Below are 17,157 nucleotides of genomic sequence, written 5' to 3'. Positions count from 1 at the left end.
CGTTCCAGACATGTAAAGTAATTATCTCCATGTGATTTTGAAAAAAGCTCAATGATTTGCTTTGCTGGACAGCATTTTTATATTTTGTTCTTTGAAACTGTATAACCCAAACCCTTTGGAGAATAGTTTTTGTTATTAGATTGAGAAGTAAACACAACAGACACAACCTATGCTATGTTTATCCAATGCGATGCTCATTAACCTTATGCAGTTTTGTTTGCCTGCTAATCCAGTGTTACTAGAATATCCACCTTTAAAAAACCGGGCACATTTGTAACAGCCAGCATTTCTCATTTCTGCTTACGCAGTAACATATAAACCATTTCCCATTTATTTACCTTACTGGCTGTATTTGTTTAGAGCCTGAAGTTTCAATGCACTGTCTTTAAAAATATCAGCTGGAAGAATATAGATGGGAGTCCCACATTCCCACAATGTTATGCATTCAAGTTTATTTTCATAATTTGTGGTTGTGATAAGTCTATGAAAACAATTTACTTGGATTTGATATAAAATACACGTTACTCTTGGAAGATGCATAGTTTGTAGCTTCATACATTCATTCACTAATATTAAAGATTTTTGTAAGCAAGTACTTACCCCCAAATGGTGGTAAGATTGTATTTCAAAAGATCTGTAAAAATTGGATAGCATCGCCACATTGCTTTGAATTAGTGCCCAGTTACTAGTTAACGCCTGTCATTTTACCCCTGGCATCACACAGAAGGGACTGCTTCTTTCTCTTCCGTCCATCTTTACCTGTTTAGCAGGCACTAAAAAGCAATGCTTTCTACTGACAGCATTTCCAGTAAATACCCCATTTGAAATATTTTATAATTTCATTTTAATATTTTAGATTTGGTATAGAAAACAATTTGAAAGATGGCTTAATTTTTAAAAGCAGAGTTTTTTAAAAACCTTATCGTGGACTAAGGGCAACGGAGGGTTTGTGATAACTGTTGTTCTCTTACTCCCCAGGCCCCTCATTTGAAAAAGATGACCGCAGGCCACTTGGCAGTTGCATTTGATGATAGTCATGAACCCTTTGGGACCTAGCGATTTTTTTCTTATCCTGAGTTCTTCCTCTAAGTATATAGATTTTGAGACACGAAACACTTTGGAAACTACACTAGTATCTGGTTATTCCAGAGAGCATATGCTTAAATGGTTGACCATCGTCCAACCGTTAATTACAAAAATAGGAGTTCTAGGTCGCGTTGTAGGAAAATATTGATTAATGACATTTTTTTAAAACATAAATAATCCACATTCCTGGGTTATTTTACACCCAGAGCATTTTCAGTTATTGAAGTCGTGGAACATTTGGGGGTATTGAGCTCTTTCCTAAAAATCTAAATCTATTCTAAAGCTTTCTACCAGTGATCACAGAGGTTCCCCAAACAGTCGGGATACTTTGGAAGAAGGGGCTTTGCTATCATCACAGGGCTTGGTCAAGTCACAGTCATTGATTTCCAATTAGCAGAGTATAGGATAAAAAGGCGAAAAAAGCAAAGCAAGGGTTTGTAATCTGCAAAGAGATGCATGCTGTTTTTGGAGGGGGGCAGTTTATAATTCCACTACACTTGTAGATCCCTGAGGGGTAATCCCAGCTCTGGCACTGCTGGCCCCAAAAGCTCTACCATTTCCCCCTTTGTCTTGGCCACGTGTGCCCAAAGCATGGGAAGAGGGCTCCGCCAGGGTGAGGGGCAAGTGCTTAACAATGAGAACTGGAGTAGTTTTCTCCTTGCGTAAACACCAAGTTAAAACAATTATACCTTGAAGGGGCCACTTTCACATAACAGAGGACAAGTCCATTCTCATGCTGTATAATTGTGGGCGGAGGCCAGGGCCCAGAGAAACTAAATGTGAAGCTCTCTTCCTCTGTCCTTCCATGTTGGTTCTGATCATGCAGCCGGCACACCCCGTGGACGGGCCCAGTGGGCAGGTGACTTGCGTGGAGGCTTTGAGTCCAGGTGAAATGATTAGGTATCTGCCTTGTCATTCTTTCTTGGCAAGTCTGTTCGAGTCTTTTGTGATGAGCATTGCAGGTTGGGTGCTGACTGACCTGCCCTCTGAATGATCACCCAAAACTGTTTAGACAGATGGAAATTTTTCTCCGAAAGAAGAGGGTCGCCTCACGGAGCCTCCCATACGAGTCGTAGTGATGTTTGTCCCCCTGGACCTTAACTGAAGAGTGAGAAATCAGCACAGAAGCAAACGTGCTTAATCTGGAACTTCTGGAGGCGAACATACATAATAACAGTGTGGCCTCAATAAGGTCACACCAGTGGACACAAGGAGGTTGCCAAGAATGGGGAAACAAAACTGATCACCAGAACAGGAACTGTTCTCTTTAAGTTCAATTTCTTCTCGAGAGTCCTGGTTTTCCTCTTTAGTCAGAGATGTAGAGAGAATTCAGAAGAAAATAGATGAGCAACTTTTATTATTATTATTATATATATGTTTTTTTTTAAAGAAAATTTTGTTCTTTAATGACTGCTCTTTTGCTTTTTTCAGGAGTTGCTACTTTCTACGGTGGTGAATCTTCTGAATTAAAAATTTAGGGAACCGCCCCTAGTAAGTAAATGTAATAGTTAATCGGACTCAAGCATTGAATTCTTAACATTTTCATAACATAAATAAAGGGGATTCTTTCTTTGGAAGCTGGCAGTTAAAAATTATGTGAATGGCGCCCACTATGAAATAACTTTTTTTTTTTTTTTTTAAACGAGGACCTTAATTTGAGCATCGAATTCACAGTCTCTACCTTCTTTCAAAATCTGTAGTTATTTTCTTTGGGAGCCTCAGCTTTCTCCTTGTTCACTCAGCCCCGCCACTGACCTGGCATTGGCGCTAACCATTGCAAAACGGACTTCTTTTCCTGCAGAGGAGGAGAGTCCTCCCCCAGCACTGTATTTCCAGACAAATAATACAGGTCTCATTTATCAAAAAGCCTGTTACTGAAGTAGGTGGCAGGCCATAATGGTTTAGGCCCCTTCTAGCTCCATGACTAAACTTCCCGTGAGTACCCTAACCTCATGATGTGAAGCCTGGCCAACGACAGGGCGAAGGCCTGAAGCAGCCTGTTCATCGCTGGACAGCCGTTTAGTCCCTCACGGTGACAGAAATCTCAGGCGTTGACGGTGTTGTTTAAGTTGCATTCGTATTTAAACGTGACTTAACCATATTACCAGGTGTTTCCAACTTTGAGTTGACAGTACCTGTTGATTGGATCATGAAAAGTTGTAATTTTGAGCTGCTTTAAAATTTTCTGGCATCAATTTGCCTTTAGATGGATAATAAGCGTTGCATGTTAGCAAAATAATTTTTTTTTCCCAAGGAGTCAAAACGTTTACTCAGAACATCACATTAGCTAAGAAACTCCTGTAATTAACCACTTAGATGGTGGGAACTTAGGGAGTGGGGGCACGGCAGCACCCTAAAGGGATATAGTTGGGAGGATTGAGTTTGCATGTGACTGTGTGAATGAGTCTGCTCTTTGTTTCCATGCGGAAAGATGGGCTGAAAGGATGGGAACGTGGTGGGTCCCTGGGTCTTTTCAGGGTTAGTGTCTGGAAGACTAAGGTCTGAGCCAGTGCTTTCCAAGCGCTTCCCCTCCTCCTTTTGGGCAGTGATAAGGCTGACTCACAGATTTAAGACTATTGTGGGTTGGCCTTGGAGGTGATCCTAAGTATCCCTGTTGTGCCTTGGATGCTTAGGAAGGTCAAATGAAATAGTGTCTCTGAAAGACCCCTACTTTATTATATGTGTGAAAGGGTTAGCGACGATGCCAACACCATCAGGACTCTGGTGTAAGACACAGCCGGAAGTCATTTAGTCCTCCCAAGCAAAAGCAGCAGCTTCTAATTTTTTCCATGACACATTTATTCCCATTTCGTCTTTGCCCTCGGACAAAGATGCTAGGGTTCTCTATGTGGAAAAACTCCATTTTGGGGTTAGTGGACATTCTAAAGTACCTACCAGGTCTGAAGCCAGGATGTTGCTATATGGGAGATGAAACAATGGAAATTTCACCCTGGAATGAAGACTCACGAGGCAGGATGGAGTGGGAAGGAGTGTGGGGGTGCTGGCACAGGGCTTTGGCACGAGGAGGCAAAGTGGGCTGTCTTCAGCTGCAGGGGCTCCTGGCTGCCTTCTTGAAGGCATAAGGCTGCTCTTTGCCAGCCCCTCATCACAGTGGTCACGGTAGTGAAAACTGAAGTTGGGATGACAGTTATTCAACCAATGCTTTGGGGCCTGGCCTGGGGGGGAGCTGGATAGTACTTCAGCGTATTTTGATCAGAGGCAAGGCTAGTTTAAGGATACTGTATTTTTATATTCAAGTCTTCCATGAGAATGATTTCTTTGATTTTAGTTGCCCAGATTGTGCCCACGAGTGAGTTTGTGGGGCTGAGGGAGGAAGTTGACCCGATGGCTGTGGAATGTGAGATGTGCCTTCCCCAACATCTCCCACGGAACGCGAGATGAAACCGGTGGCCGAAGGCTGCCGTCTGCCCCGTGTGGGTTCTCTTTGGTCTGTACAGTGTTGGCCAAGAATTTGAGTTAGCTGTCAACACTTAAATGTCACGTAACACCGTATTTCCGAGTCAGAAGATCTAGCAGCCCTGGGCCTGATTTCTGCATGGTTCTGATTGTCTGGAGCTGGGTGCCCCATGCAGTGGGTGCATGGGCGGTCTGGCTCACAATGATCTCTACCATTCTGTGGTGTCCCTGTTTTGCCTGATCTGAATTGTTCATTTACAGATACTGCCTGGCTTTTCTAAGGCTTCTCCTATAAACCATTAGGAAGCCTCTATTGAAAAATGAAGCAGGACTCATTTGCTTCAAAACCATACAGCAGTGAACACTTCTTGGGGATTTAATGCTAACAATGGAGATATTCAAGGGACGATAAAGATAGAGATTTGCAGACTGCCTCATCTCAGAGACCAGGAGCCGAGGCTGTGCGTGGTTTTCCATATCTTCGTGCATTTCTAGTCCTCATGGGTGCACATTCTAAAAGCTATTTGAAAGCAAGGTCTGAGTGACCCTCTGACCACTCCACAGGAGTTGCCCAATGGATATACGGTCATTCTATGCCAGCTTGTCTTTTGATGTTATCTGCATACTGCTAATTAGCTTTTGAGTTACTGACATCTTAGAAAGAGAAGATGCTTTATTTACTTATTTTTTAACAGTGAGTGGGCTAGAAGAAACTGTACAGCATTATGAAATGGTTTTGGCAAAGCTCAAAACTATTTGTGCAGTTAATAGACTCTCCATGGCTCTCTCCCTTGGGAATACAGTGACTTTCTGATCGCAACCTGGCATGTCTGCTCCTCTTGTGAAAAATCAAGCACTTGCTTTGATAAGAAAATTAAAGTTATTTAGTTAGTGCTGAGGAAAAAATTATCTCAAACACCACTGATCACCTAAAAATTCTATCTTTGGGCTTACAATACCATGATTTCAGGAATTATCAGCAAATGATAGTTGCTAGTTAAATGCAGGTTTGTGGTAAGCTGGTCTTTGTGACAGAATCTCATTTTACACTAAAGAATTTAAAGAATGTTTCTCCCATTGCTTACAAGCATATCTATTAATATTTTCCCATTTAAGATACATACGGTTGATTCTTAAAGTGTCTTTTCCCATAATCCTTTGAAAACACACTGGCAATGATAAAAGGAGTAGCTGTTGCTATCTTGATTCTCTTGTAATAATCTTTCCATCTGATCTGCATTTCTACCCTTGCTGCAGAGGGTTAATTGAAAAGATATGCATCAAAAACACTTGCTTAAAAGAGGCATAGCCCTTTGTTTGGAGAGCAGGAATTGCTTATAATATTAAGACTTCCTGTCTGGTAAGTACTGTATTTTAAAAAATAAGCTACAATGTATAAAACCAAGGTCATTTCCCACAAAATGTTCATGTTCTTTGTGATTACAAAACACTGCATCTTGTAAAATATTTCCAGTTCTGTTTACTTGAGAAGTACCAATGCTTATTATAAAAGTGTCATGTCTCTCCGAATTGTAGAAGCCTAAAGCAGTATATTTCTTGTCTTATTTGGAAAATTAAGTTATAATTGCTATTGTATTTAAGATTACATTTTGATATAACACATTACCATTGTGATTCTCAGACCCACATGAGAAGTTATAAAACATGAGATTGTCTTCAAAAAAAAAAAAAAAAAAACTATTTACAAAACAGGACCAGAAGTAAGATTGCCACTTTGATTTCTGGTCCTATGATAGGTACACCTTTTAAAGCATGTATATCATTGGGTATGGGCTTTTTCAGAGTCACTCACAATAAGCAAACCAGTCTGTCTTAAATGCAGTTTATACTTCCTTGCTCTATTGGTGTGCATTACATAGTGATACAATTGGTACCTAAAAGTGCTAATCTCATTTTATTTACCAACTTCTGCTTTGACAAGTTACAATGCAAAAAGACACAACGGAACAGTTCCAGTAGAGAGGAATCCCCACAGGTATGAGGAACAGGGAGAGTGTATGTGCCGCTGGTAGGGTTATTTTCTTAGAGAAATGAAATTTCCAGTTGACCCATGTACCCAGCGTCTTCTCCAAAATGATCCACAGCCTCATCCATATTCATGAATTTGGCTCTGTTTCCATTCATTTGTATGCACAAATCCTTCCCTGTCTTCATACAGGTCAATGCTACAGTTGATGTGGTCAATAGAAATTCTACAGGGTCATGAGAGAAAGCAGCACCTTGTCCGCAAAAGTCCATGGAAGTTTGCTCCTTAACATGCTATTAATGCAAAGTGCACGTCTTTAACACCTTCGCCTACAGAATTCTGTGTACAGTCATCAACCGGGTGATTATGAAAAGGAACACCGAGGCTTCGGACTCACAATTACATTCAGAAAAAGCCTTACACCAGTCTGTGAATACCCACCAGGGACTGTGCCTGTGGTTCAAATGTCAGCCTTAGACTGCAGGTCAGCTACAAAGAAACCGCTCGTTTCCATAGAGCACTGCTCCTCAAAAAGTTGACATCGTCCACTTCATGTAAATTTGTCTTGAAATAATTATCATGTTCGTTAAAAACAAAAATACCACCCAAACTGTTCTGACTGGGAAAGACTCTAGAGATAATAAAAGTCTTTCTAGTCTTAGGATCTTCCAGATCTATCTTTCACATACCCTTTAATTTTCCCTGAGGAAATGAATATTATTTACAGTATTTTGCTACTATTCTCAAGGTATCCTCTCCTATACGTACAGTTCTTGCCACCTGCCTCTAAACATTCGCAAGTGAATGCTGCTCTTTTGTTTTCCGGTGAAGCCGGATGAAGGAGGACTCAGGTCAGCCGTGCTGGCTACTATGGAACCCAGGGCGGCTTTCAAAAGCGTGGCTTGGTGTGACACCGCAGGCAGCCGACTTAAACGCAGACAATCTTGACATGGGATCGAGGCATTTCGGTCTCAGAAATCTTTTGCACCATTCGTGTGACTATTTCTTTAAGAAGATTTTGGAAAGCCCAGGAACTGCAACACCCATCGTTCTCTACTGAAAGTGTTCATCTGCAACACAGTTGTGACTGGACAGGGAATCACCTAATAAAGGGCACCCCGGTGCACGGAGCTGCTGACAGGCACTTCACCGCGGAGCCCGCACCCGTTCAGAAACCCACTGCCTTCTTCCTGACCCTGGCTTTTACCAACCAGGAGAGGAAACTTTCCGGCAAGTAAGGTGGAGGGAGGTCCGTGCCCACTAGAGACGTGCACGGGAGTGGCAGCTGCTCCTGGAGGGACGACATGACAGCTCCCTCCGAGGTGTCCAGGGACAGTCACCACTGGCCGATCAGCATTAACAAGGTGAGTGGGAGCCAGATGTCCATGGACCTCTTGTCTCTCCTCTCTGGCCTCCAATCCACCCACTTGCTACCTGGGTGTCTTCTCCAGCTTGTCACACTGCTGCCCATAAATTGGGTGCACGTCCTCTGGGAAGGACTAAGGCTTAAAACTACTCCTGGATGATGAACTCTCTTTGCTTTGCAGCTACCTGAAGAATGCCTGTCCATTATTATGAAATGCCTTCTTAGAGATGAGAACTATTTTCTGAAGGAAGAAGTATCAAGGGAGAGAAAAGGTCAGAAGGCTAGAGCACGCCTTATTTAGAAATACTTTGGGTCCAGAATCCATAGTATGGCCATTCCTTTTGAACAGACAAGTCTCTGAGATCCGTGGGATGGACGGAGCTCTGGTTAACCAGCCAGCATGCTATGGGACTGCCCTTTGCACCCACCCCCTGCCTCCCCCTGCCAAATGAAGACATAAAAGAACGTGGTACCACAGGGATGGCATAAAACGAATGTCGGGCTTAATTTGGCACTTAATTTAGTCCCAAAATATAACAAAATGGCTGTATGTCTTTTTTTTTTCCTGTAATTTTGGCTTTTACAATCAGTGCTGTATATTGCAATTCGTAGCTTTCTGGGTGGCTTGCAAAGAAGTTAGTCACTTTTTTTCCAAGGCCAGCCAGGTAATTTTGATGGTTCTCCAGTTATTACATGCCTTGGTACCAAAAATGGATGTCTGTGTGTGCAGGAAGGGACTGACGGTCTGTGCACACCTGTGCCAGAGAAGAAAGTACCCAGAGACCGGGGCCAGTAGGCAGAAAGGAGTCCCCGCGTGACTGGGGATGCAGAAGAGTATGTGTAGAGAAGCCTTTAGAAAGGACAAGAAATCCCAGGGAAGATGCATTCAGCTGTACGCTTCTGCTTATACCTGTGCATTGGCAAAAACCCAGGTAAGGACTGAGCATGGCTCCTCCAGGCCAGAGCTCAGAACGAATCATGTGCTGCATCTCTAGGGCGCAGCCACAAAACCTCCCTCCAGGACAAAGACCTCTCCTTCCCTGTGTCCCAAAGTTCTGGGAGGTGGGGAGGATGGATTTAGCCCCTCATCACTGTAATTGTTTTTGATGAAGGACTTAATTAATCCAAGGATCAAGAGCCAGGGAGATTTGCCGAAGAGAAAAACCTCTGCTCTAGGATTGCATCCCAGCCATCATTTCAGTACACGGAGAACATGCTCGAGTGGTTCACCGGCTCTGGACTCATTGTGGCCACGGGGCAATCCACCCACAGCTCAAGCCTCCCGGACCAGGCCAGAGGGAGCATCATGGCACAGCAGAGGGTGCCTGCAGGGAAGCAAGAGGACTCCAGGGAGGAGAAAAGACATGCTGGGGTTGAGGATACGAATACACTTCTGCCCTTAAAAAAATATGCCCTTTCCTGGCTGACCTCATAAATACTAAAACACACATTATAGCTGGTGCTGTGGCTACTATTGATTGGAAATCATGAAATTAAACATGATTTTCAATTACCCATGAAGGTAAAGGAAGCTCTTTTCCTGCTCTCTTGAAATACATGTTTTTAAGAGAAAAATAAATGAAGGAGGAAAACCGGATCTCTTTTGAGGAATAATATTTAAAAAGTCACATGAAAGCTTACAAAATAAAATTGCCAAAATCTATGAATGTATAGGTTGTGGCTATTACACTGTGAAACCTCCTTCTATTTCCCTTGCTTCTAAAAGGAAAAGGATTTCTGCTATTCCTAACTGACTTCTTTCAACTCTAAAACAAACGTGTATGTACAATTTCTAAACATATATTAACCTCTCCTCTGTGCAATTTCACTGAACATTCCTATGGCTGATCGTCGGCTCCCCATCCTGACACAGTGCATCCTATAAGGTGCTCTTAATCCTTTGCATAGGTATAGGAGAAGTAACTCTTTAGCAGGGCAATCGAGAGTGGGACAGACAGACAATGAGCGTACATATAGAACGTGACAACTACTCCCTCCCCCGCACCACTACCACCAAAACAAACAAACAAACATACTAGGCTAGGAAACCTGCTAAATGCAACACAGTGCAAGCCCTGGTCCTACTAAATTGAGAGATTCCTATACCCACATGCATTTTCCTTTTGGTGTTCTGTACGTTCCCCTCTGAGCAAATTCTAAGCGAACAGTGCCAGTATTTGAATAAGAAAAACAAAGTTTTGGACCTTCCATGTACTCAGATCACATCTGTATTGTCCATCAACCCATCTCCCAGACATGCTAAAGCATAAAACCTGTGAAAGTGCACTCAGAATGGATGTCGGTTTGCTGACTTCACATGTCTTTCTGAACAGAGGGGGATGTGTTAGGCTGTACTCCGCTGTCTACAGCAAACCTGCTGGGATAGTCGGAATTCTCTACCTGTTCTGAAACCAGCCACTGGTGGGGTTTTGAGGGACGGCCCGACAACCCACTAACCTGGCAACAGCACTGTCACACAAGCAGTGACAAACGGATCTGTGCTGCGGCTCGCGTTGCATCCCTGAAAGAAGCATCGAGGCTTACCCAGGTGGCTACCTGTGCCAGTCGTTGATCGAGCTGTGACAGGTAGAGAATGAGCCGAGCCACCTCTCGGAGGAAGGGCTTCTTAGAAATCTGAGGAAGACTCCTAGATGTTCCCAACGTTACAGCGGGATGTCCTGAACTCAGCTTCAGGGTCTGAGGTCTGCTGGTGATCTCCTTTCGGGTTTATGCCATCTGGGACCCTCCAAGCCACGGTTCCGTCTGGGGCCATTCTTGCAAACACAACAAACAAACAAGACATAGAAGAGATACCCAGAGTGCTGCACTTTCCGGCAACACATCATGATGTGCACTGCTCCAGGAAGTCAAATGGAAAACAGGGAAAATAGTATTCACGATGAAAGCAAGTGTTGTTCTCTGTACAAATGCTACTGAATAACGCGTCGCTTTTTTTTTTTTTACGATGTCAAAAAATCTCAGAAATGGCATTATTCAGAAAGCTTATCAAAATATGCCTCCTTTCTAGGTGAAAGGGGCTTTGTTGGTTCCATTGCTATGGAAGTCCACAGTTTGCAGACCTAGGCATACAGCAAAAAAAAGCTGACTTTTCTTTTCAAGGAAAAAAAAACAGTTACAGCCGCTCCAGGCTGGATTCTCAGCAGGAGCAGTGGAGGGTGGTGACCTTATTTTTTTGCTGTAATTCCACCAAGTTTCCTGGAAGTGCTTTTCCTGGGCTTCAAGTGTATTTTGTTCAGAAGCAAAAGTGCTTTCCCAAACCCGCAGTGGAAGGCGAGGGCAGCAGGGCCCTGGGCCGCCCGCTTGGTGAGCCTCTCTCCTCAGTCCGTGAACCTCTGGCAGGCTTTCTTCCAGCGGCAGGCCGTGCACCACATGTCTCGGTTCTCCATGCCGTATACCTTCCGGCACTTCTTGCCTTCTCCCCTGGGCTTTCTGTAAGACAGACACGGAACGTTTATTCTGTGGGACTGATTCAATGGGCATTCATTCTACGGAGGGCTTGAGATCCCTTGAAAGAGTAAGAAACAATGTTAAGAAACAAAGTAGGGGTTTTTACCAGGTTTGGACTTTAACGTGCTGGATGTTTTCACGGCCACTACACTTAGCTATTACAATTTGCTACCACAGCTCTTTAATTTTTTTTTTTTTTTAATTTTAGAGAGTGAGAGAGTGTGCGCAAGCAGGATAGAGGGGCAGAGGGACGGAGGGAGAGACGGAGAGAGAGAGAGAATGAATCTCAAGCAGGCTCCACGCTCAGCTTGGAGCCCAATTTGGGGCTCGATCCCACGACCCTGGGATCATGACCTGACCTCAAATCAAGAGTCAGACGCTTAACTGAGCCAGCCAGGCACCCACAATTTGCTACTATAACTCTTAAGCTTCTACTTGTTCATTTGTGGGCACGTCCATTTGGCCATCTTCATAAAATTGAATTAAGCAAGTAAATACAAAAAAATACCAGTAGAGAGGTTTCTTCTTTTACATTTTAAATAGGTACTTTCAAGTGCTCTCTTGCTTTTCAAATTTCTAGCATTCTGGTTAAGGGAATCCTGAGGATTTTCTCCTTGATCTGTACATTAAAAACTATGCCTTATAGTTCTCTTAATACAGGGGTTAGTGCAAATATGGCTTTAAATAGACCCAGTAATCACCAGTACCTATTCTGCGAGAAAACTCACTGCAAACTGTTACCACCCCTCCCCCCCAAAACAATAAATCTTCATTAATAATTTCTGGGTGGGGAAAACCAAGGGAACAAAATAAAGGGTGTTTTGTCCATTCCAGAGAAATTTTATGGAAGATCGTATGTCTGGTTTCTCTCTTCCTTGCTGTTCTTCTGTTTCTCAGCAGATTCCCTCGAGATGAGGAGTGTGGAGCTTCAAGCAGTCATACCTCAGGCTGACCGTCCCTCTGGGTGGCGAGGACAAGACGGTGTGTGTGTGCTGTCTCTGCTCTCCCGTGCCCACTGGACGATTATGCGTTGGTGACACCTGGTAAGTACATGGAAAAGAAAGTTGATGGTGCGGGTTCTCCTCACTGTGCATTTATTTAGCCCTTGCCACATGGGCCATGGCACCTGACCATCAGCCACAGAAATGATGTGCTTTGTTCTCAGAGACACAGGTTAAAGGTGAATTTAAATGCCTCCCCATACAGGAAAGACTCGACAACAATTAATACTTCAAAAATCTTCATGACTTCATGCGTGCATTCCAGGTTGCCCATAGTAACATATTTTCACTTGAATAATATTCCAAACCTTAAAATATAGTCTCACCTATTGTAAGGCTTATGATCTACCTTTGAAAAAAGGCAAATAGCTAGAGAGGTGAAGACAGTTATCTCAAATTAGAAGGCTAGTCAATGGGAATACCACAACGTGGACCTTGGCCTCCCGTTTGCTTTAAGAGATCATTCACACCCCCTAAATAAAGGGCTTCTTGCATGAGACATCCACACAGCAGACTGTAGGATCCAAACAGGAATAAAGTCTAGAAGCAAAGAGCCCAAGAAAGTCAAGAACAAAAGTCATCCATTGACTTTTGAAATACTTACTGAGCATTTGCTATGTGCCAGGTTCGCTGACAATAGTTTTCATTTTCACAACTACCCCACGTGGTAAGTACGATGCTTGTTCCCACTTTATAGATGAGGAAACCAAGGCATGGGGAGGTTAAATAACTTGGCCAAGGTCATGGAACTTGTAATGGCAGGGCCAGCTCTGTGTTGAGCTCTACCTGATGCCAGAGCATGTGTTTCACCCTGTTACACCTCTGCCTCTCAGTCACAATAGCAGGAGGGCCTCTTGTTCTGGATTCCTCTGGCATTTCTTACCCGTCCCTTTGCATCACCTGCTCTCATAATGCTAAAGATCTTCCCAGCACCAGGGATTCTCAACAGCTACAAAAAAAGAATTTTTATAAGAAAAGATAAATGGTATTCCAAGTAAATATATGACATTGCCATAAACAGAAGTGCAGACCTTTAATGAATTTAGAAACTTAATTATCTAGAAGCCAACATGGCCACAGAAGTACCAAAGTACCATGACCGACTGACAGTCATGGGAACATTCCTAAAGCATACTTTTATGCTGAATTTCTGAATTTCTCTAGTATAGATACTAGAATTCTGAATTTCTGAATTTTTCTAGTATAGATACTAGCACTTTTTGTTTTCTTCCAATTCAAAGGAATATACGTGCTTTGTTCCAATTCAAAGGAATATACATCAGTATTATTTTCCTAGACATTAATTTAAAAAATTAAAAAGCTAAGTAAAAACCTAGCAGTTTAAACCACTGTTGCTCTGATTCTGAATTATTCTGTACCATTGATCTTTACTGTTTTGCTAAGGCTGGGTAGGAGTGAGGGCCAGAAGAAGTGAGTTAACACACTTTTTTTTTTTTTTTTTTAAACAAAAGCTTTGGAGTTCAGTATATGCATTTGATTTAGACAGCTATGTAGGCCTTTCCAGGAGCTGAATCTACCCTCCCCCCACCTACTCCACATCCCATCCCTGACCAGTGTGCATAGCAGCAGACCAGAGGGAGTGAAGGCTTCAGAGTTCACAGCCACCATAGTGATCTAGAATGTGCTCATATGCATTGTTAAATGGTCAAGACAATTAAAAAAATTTAAAAATTGTAGAATTCATAGAATCTGAAGAATACTGCCTTATTAGCAAGAGAACTAGGAGAGGTTTAGTTGACATAACATCAGCTGGGGATAATGTGGAAGGTTCTAAATTGTGCAGAACTGCCACACCCCTTTTGTGTTGGGTGATATGAGATGATAGGGTGCTCTTCATTCAACAGGTATTTATGAAGTACTTACTATGCACCAGGCACCGTTCTAGATTGTGGGTACCTAGCTGTGAACAATACCAAGTCTCTGCCCCTATAAAGCATACATTCTAGTGGGGAGACAGACAAGAAATACAAACACATAAGATCACTTTAGTGATGAGTGCCTAAAGAAAATAAAATAGGCCAAGAGACAAAGCATCATCAAGGGAGAGGACGTTTATTTATTGAAGGTGGTGAGAGAAGGCCCCTGAGGGGTTGCCTTTTATCTCCTGGGCACTCTGGAGAAAGGGAGCACAATGGCACAGGCCTGCAGATGCAGAGTGCCAAGGGGGCCAGAAGACACACGGTGTGGAAGTTGGGGGTGGGAGGGCAGGAGGCGGTAGATTCAGGGCAAGCCTCCTGGCTGGGATGGATGAATTTTAGGTGAATGTCATTCTTTTTCTTTTTTATGTTTATTTTTGAGAGAGAGAGAAAGAGAGAGGGAACGCATGCATGAGTGGGGGAGGGACAGAGAGAGGGAGGGAGAGAGAGAGTCTCTCTCCGACTGAGCCAGGCATCCCTGAGTTGAACATCATTCTAAGGGCCAGAGAAGCCATTGGAGAATTTTAAGAAAGAGAGACGTCTGATTAATGCTTTGGCTCCTTTGAGAGTGAACTGGAGACAGTATGGAGAGAAGCCCTGCAGTCTAGTTTAGAGGCTTTTGCACTATTTGGGGGGAAAGAATGTACTGGCGATTTAGACAAGGGGATGGCAGTGGTGGTGAGAAGTGGCTGGATTTATGGCAGGATCAGGCAGGATCTAGGACTCGGTGAAGGATGGGAAAAAACGAGGACAAATCTTTAGAAGAATCAGGGATGCATCGAGAGGGATCAAGGGGGAGTCCTAGGTGCTGGCCTGGGCAGCTGCAGGGACGGTGGGCCACTTACAGACATGAGAAAACTGGTGGTGTGGTTGGTTTGAGAAGGGAGTGAGGTCCAGGTGTTTGAAAATTCCAGGAACACCGTTTGAGGAATACGGACCGACTGCAGGAATAACCCCTCTCTACAGTCTTCATTCCTGCCGATGGCTTTCTTAACTCGGGAGTTCTGGGCATGCGTGTTATTGTCCTGTCCAGCAGCGACAGACCTGGGTTTTCCGGGGCACGACACAGGAGAAACCAGGACCCACATCACACGCTGGCATGTAGATCCGTTCTGCGTGAGGATCAATATGACCTCACTTGTGGGTTTTTCTCGACAATTCTAATAGCAAGACAGTCACGGTTCAGCTTTTCGTTTTAGTGGGGGCTGCAGGTGGGGCAGAGAGGTGGTGGCCGGTGCAGGGAACTAACGTGTATTTAGCTCTGGCCAATGTGAAAGGCGGGCTACTAGGTGATTTATGATTTCTTTTAATCCTCACAAAACCCCTGCAAGGGAGCGCTGTTATCTGCATTTTGTAGATAAGATAATTTAGACTTCGAGCAGGGAGGTGGCCTGCACAGCATCCCAGAGGAAGTAGCAGTAGTGGTAACTTGCCGAGCGCCCTTAAACCAAGTGCCTGTGAGTGCTATCTGCTTTCATCTCCACAGCGACCCCAGGGTAAGCAGCACTGCTATCATTTCCACCTTCTCAATACGGAAGCGGAGAAGTGAAGTGAAGTGAAGTAAGCCACCACACGGTAAGTGCCAGGGCGGCACCTGAACACAGGCTGTCTCCTACCGGCTGATGCTGGAGCTGTTCTGAAGGAACTAGAACAGGCCCTGCTCTTTCCGTTCTTCCATCCTGCCACGCCGCTGATGGAAGCGTGGTGTGTGCTGAGATAAAGCCCTACGCAGCATTACTGTGGCCCTCTCTCCCAGTGGTTTCCACTTGTCAATTCTTATCGGTTTTATATCTTAATCATTTCTAAGTTCTATGTGGGGGCATGTTGTATAGAGTACATTTTATTTTATTTTTCTAGAGAACAGTTTTTCTTCGGTCCTTAAGGACTCAGCTCCTTACGTGGGCTTCGGTGGAGGTCGTGGGGCAGCGCTTCGTGGGGCTCATCGGGGTGGGGGTGTTTGGTCCTTCCGTGCTTCACACGGGCTGAAGACTCCCGGCAAGACTACCTTGCTGTGAATGGCACATCTCACACAGTAATGCAGTTTCCCACATAGCCTGGGAAGCATGGAGGACTGTATATGCCTTAATCTTTCTGCTGATTCGATATGATTTCAGTTGAAAGAACTTCAGTCTGCAAAAATCATGGCTAATCTCTCTCACAGGTTCAGTATATGTGTGTTATATCAGTCAATCCCAAATAGAGAGAATCCACCTCTGACCTCTGTTTTACAGCAATGAGACACGTCCCAGGTGGCAATGATCGTAAGTGCTCCACAGTGTCAGCCAGTGCCAGGCGCTGTGCTCAACGATACAACTCTATGAGGTAGATTACAGTTGAGGACATTGATTAAGAGAGGTCATGTGAGCAGCTAGAGGTCACAGTTTGTAAATGCCAGAGTCAGGATTTGCATCTGAGCCTCAAACCAGAGCAATAATAAGAATGTTGTGTCCATGGGGCGCCTGGGTGGCGCAGTCGGTTAAGCGTCCGACTTCAGCCAGGTCACGATCTCGCGGTCCGTGAGTTCGAGCCCCGCGTCAGGCTCTGGGCTGATGGCTCAGAGCCTGGAGCCTGTTTCCGATTCTGTGTCTCCCTCTCTCTCTGTCCCTCCCCCGTTCATGCTCTGTCTCTCTCTGTCCCAAAAATAAATAAAAAAACGTTGAAAAAAAAATTAATAAAAAAAAAAAAAAAAGAATGTTGTGTCCATCTGTAAACACGTTGGGGAAGTTTCGTTTCTTTGTGGTTTTCTATCTCTCAAATGGAAGAAAACCACATCCTTGTCTTGGTTGTAACCTCTTATAACATACTATTCTGAATCCTCCATCAAGGTGTTAAAAAAAAATACGGGTAAATATCTAACAATTAAGCATTGCTATTTTAGGTTAGGAGACCCTCCTT

General features: G+C 43.8%; 1 protein-coding gene across 2 annotated transcripts in view; it reads right to left on the bottom strand.

Annotated features, from left to right (window-relative positions):
• Positions 1 to 868: 868 nt before the first annotated feature.
• The window catches only part of ZNF704 (zinc finger protein 704), a 239,698-nt gene continuing 223,409 nt past the window's right edge, over positions 869 to 17,157 (bottom strand). Inside the window, exons 8-10 of one of the 2 annotated variants that reach the window (XR_003966228.1) lie at positions 12,267 to 12,364; positions 10,401 to 11,306; positions 869 to 2,390 (exon numbers count right to left, since the gene is read on the bottom strand). Coding sequence is in view for 1 of the 2 variants with exons in the window: in XM_030303957.2 (XP_030159817.1) it covers positions 11,195 to 11,306; positions 12,267 to 12,364 (210 nt within the window). In the remaining variant the exon portion in view is untranslated. Of the gene's footprint in view, positions 2,391 to 6,182; positions 11,307 to 12,266; positions 12,365 to 17,157 lie in introns of those variants that run through there. The other variant, XM_030303957.2, reaches the window with a different exon arrangement.

The sequence above is a fragment of the Lynx canadensis genome, chromosome F2 (assembly GCF_007474595.2).
Source record: "Lynx canadensis isolate LIC74 chromosome F2, mLynCan4.pri.v2, whole genome shotgun sequence".
NCBI classification, from domain to species: Eukaryota; Metazoa; Chordata; class Mammalia; order Carnivora; family Felidae; genus Lynx; species Lynx canadensis.
Note: the sequence above shows the minus strand (reverse complement) of the source record. Positions and strands in the feature narration are given on the sequence as shown.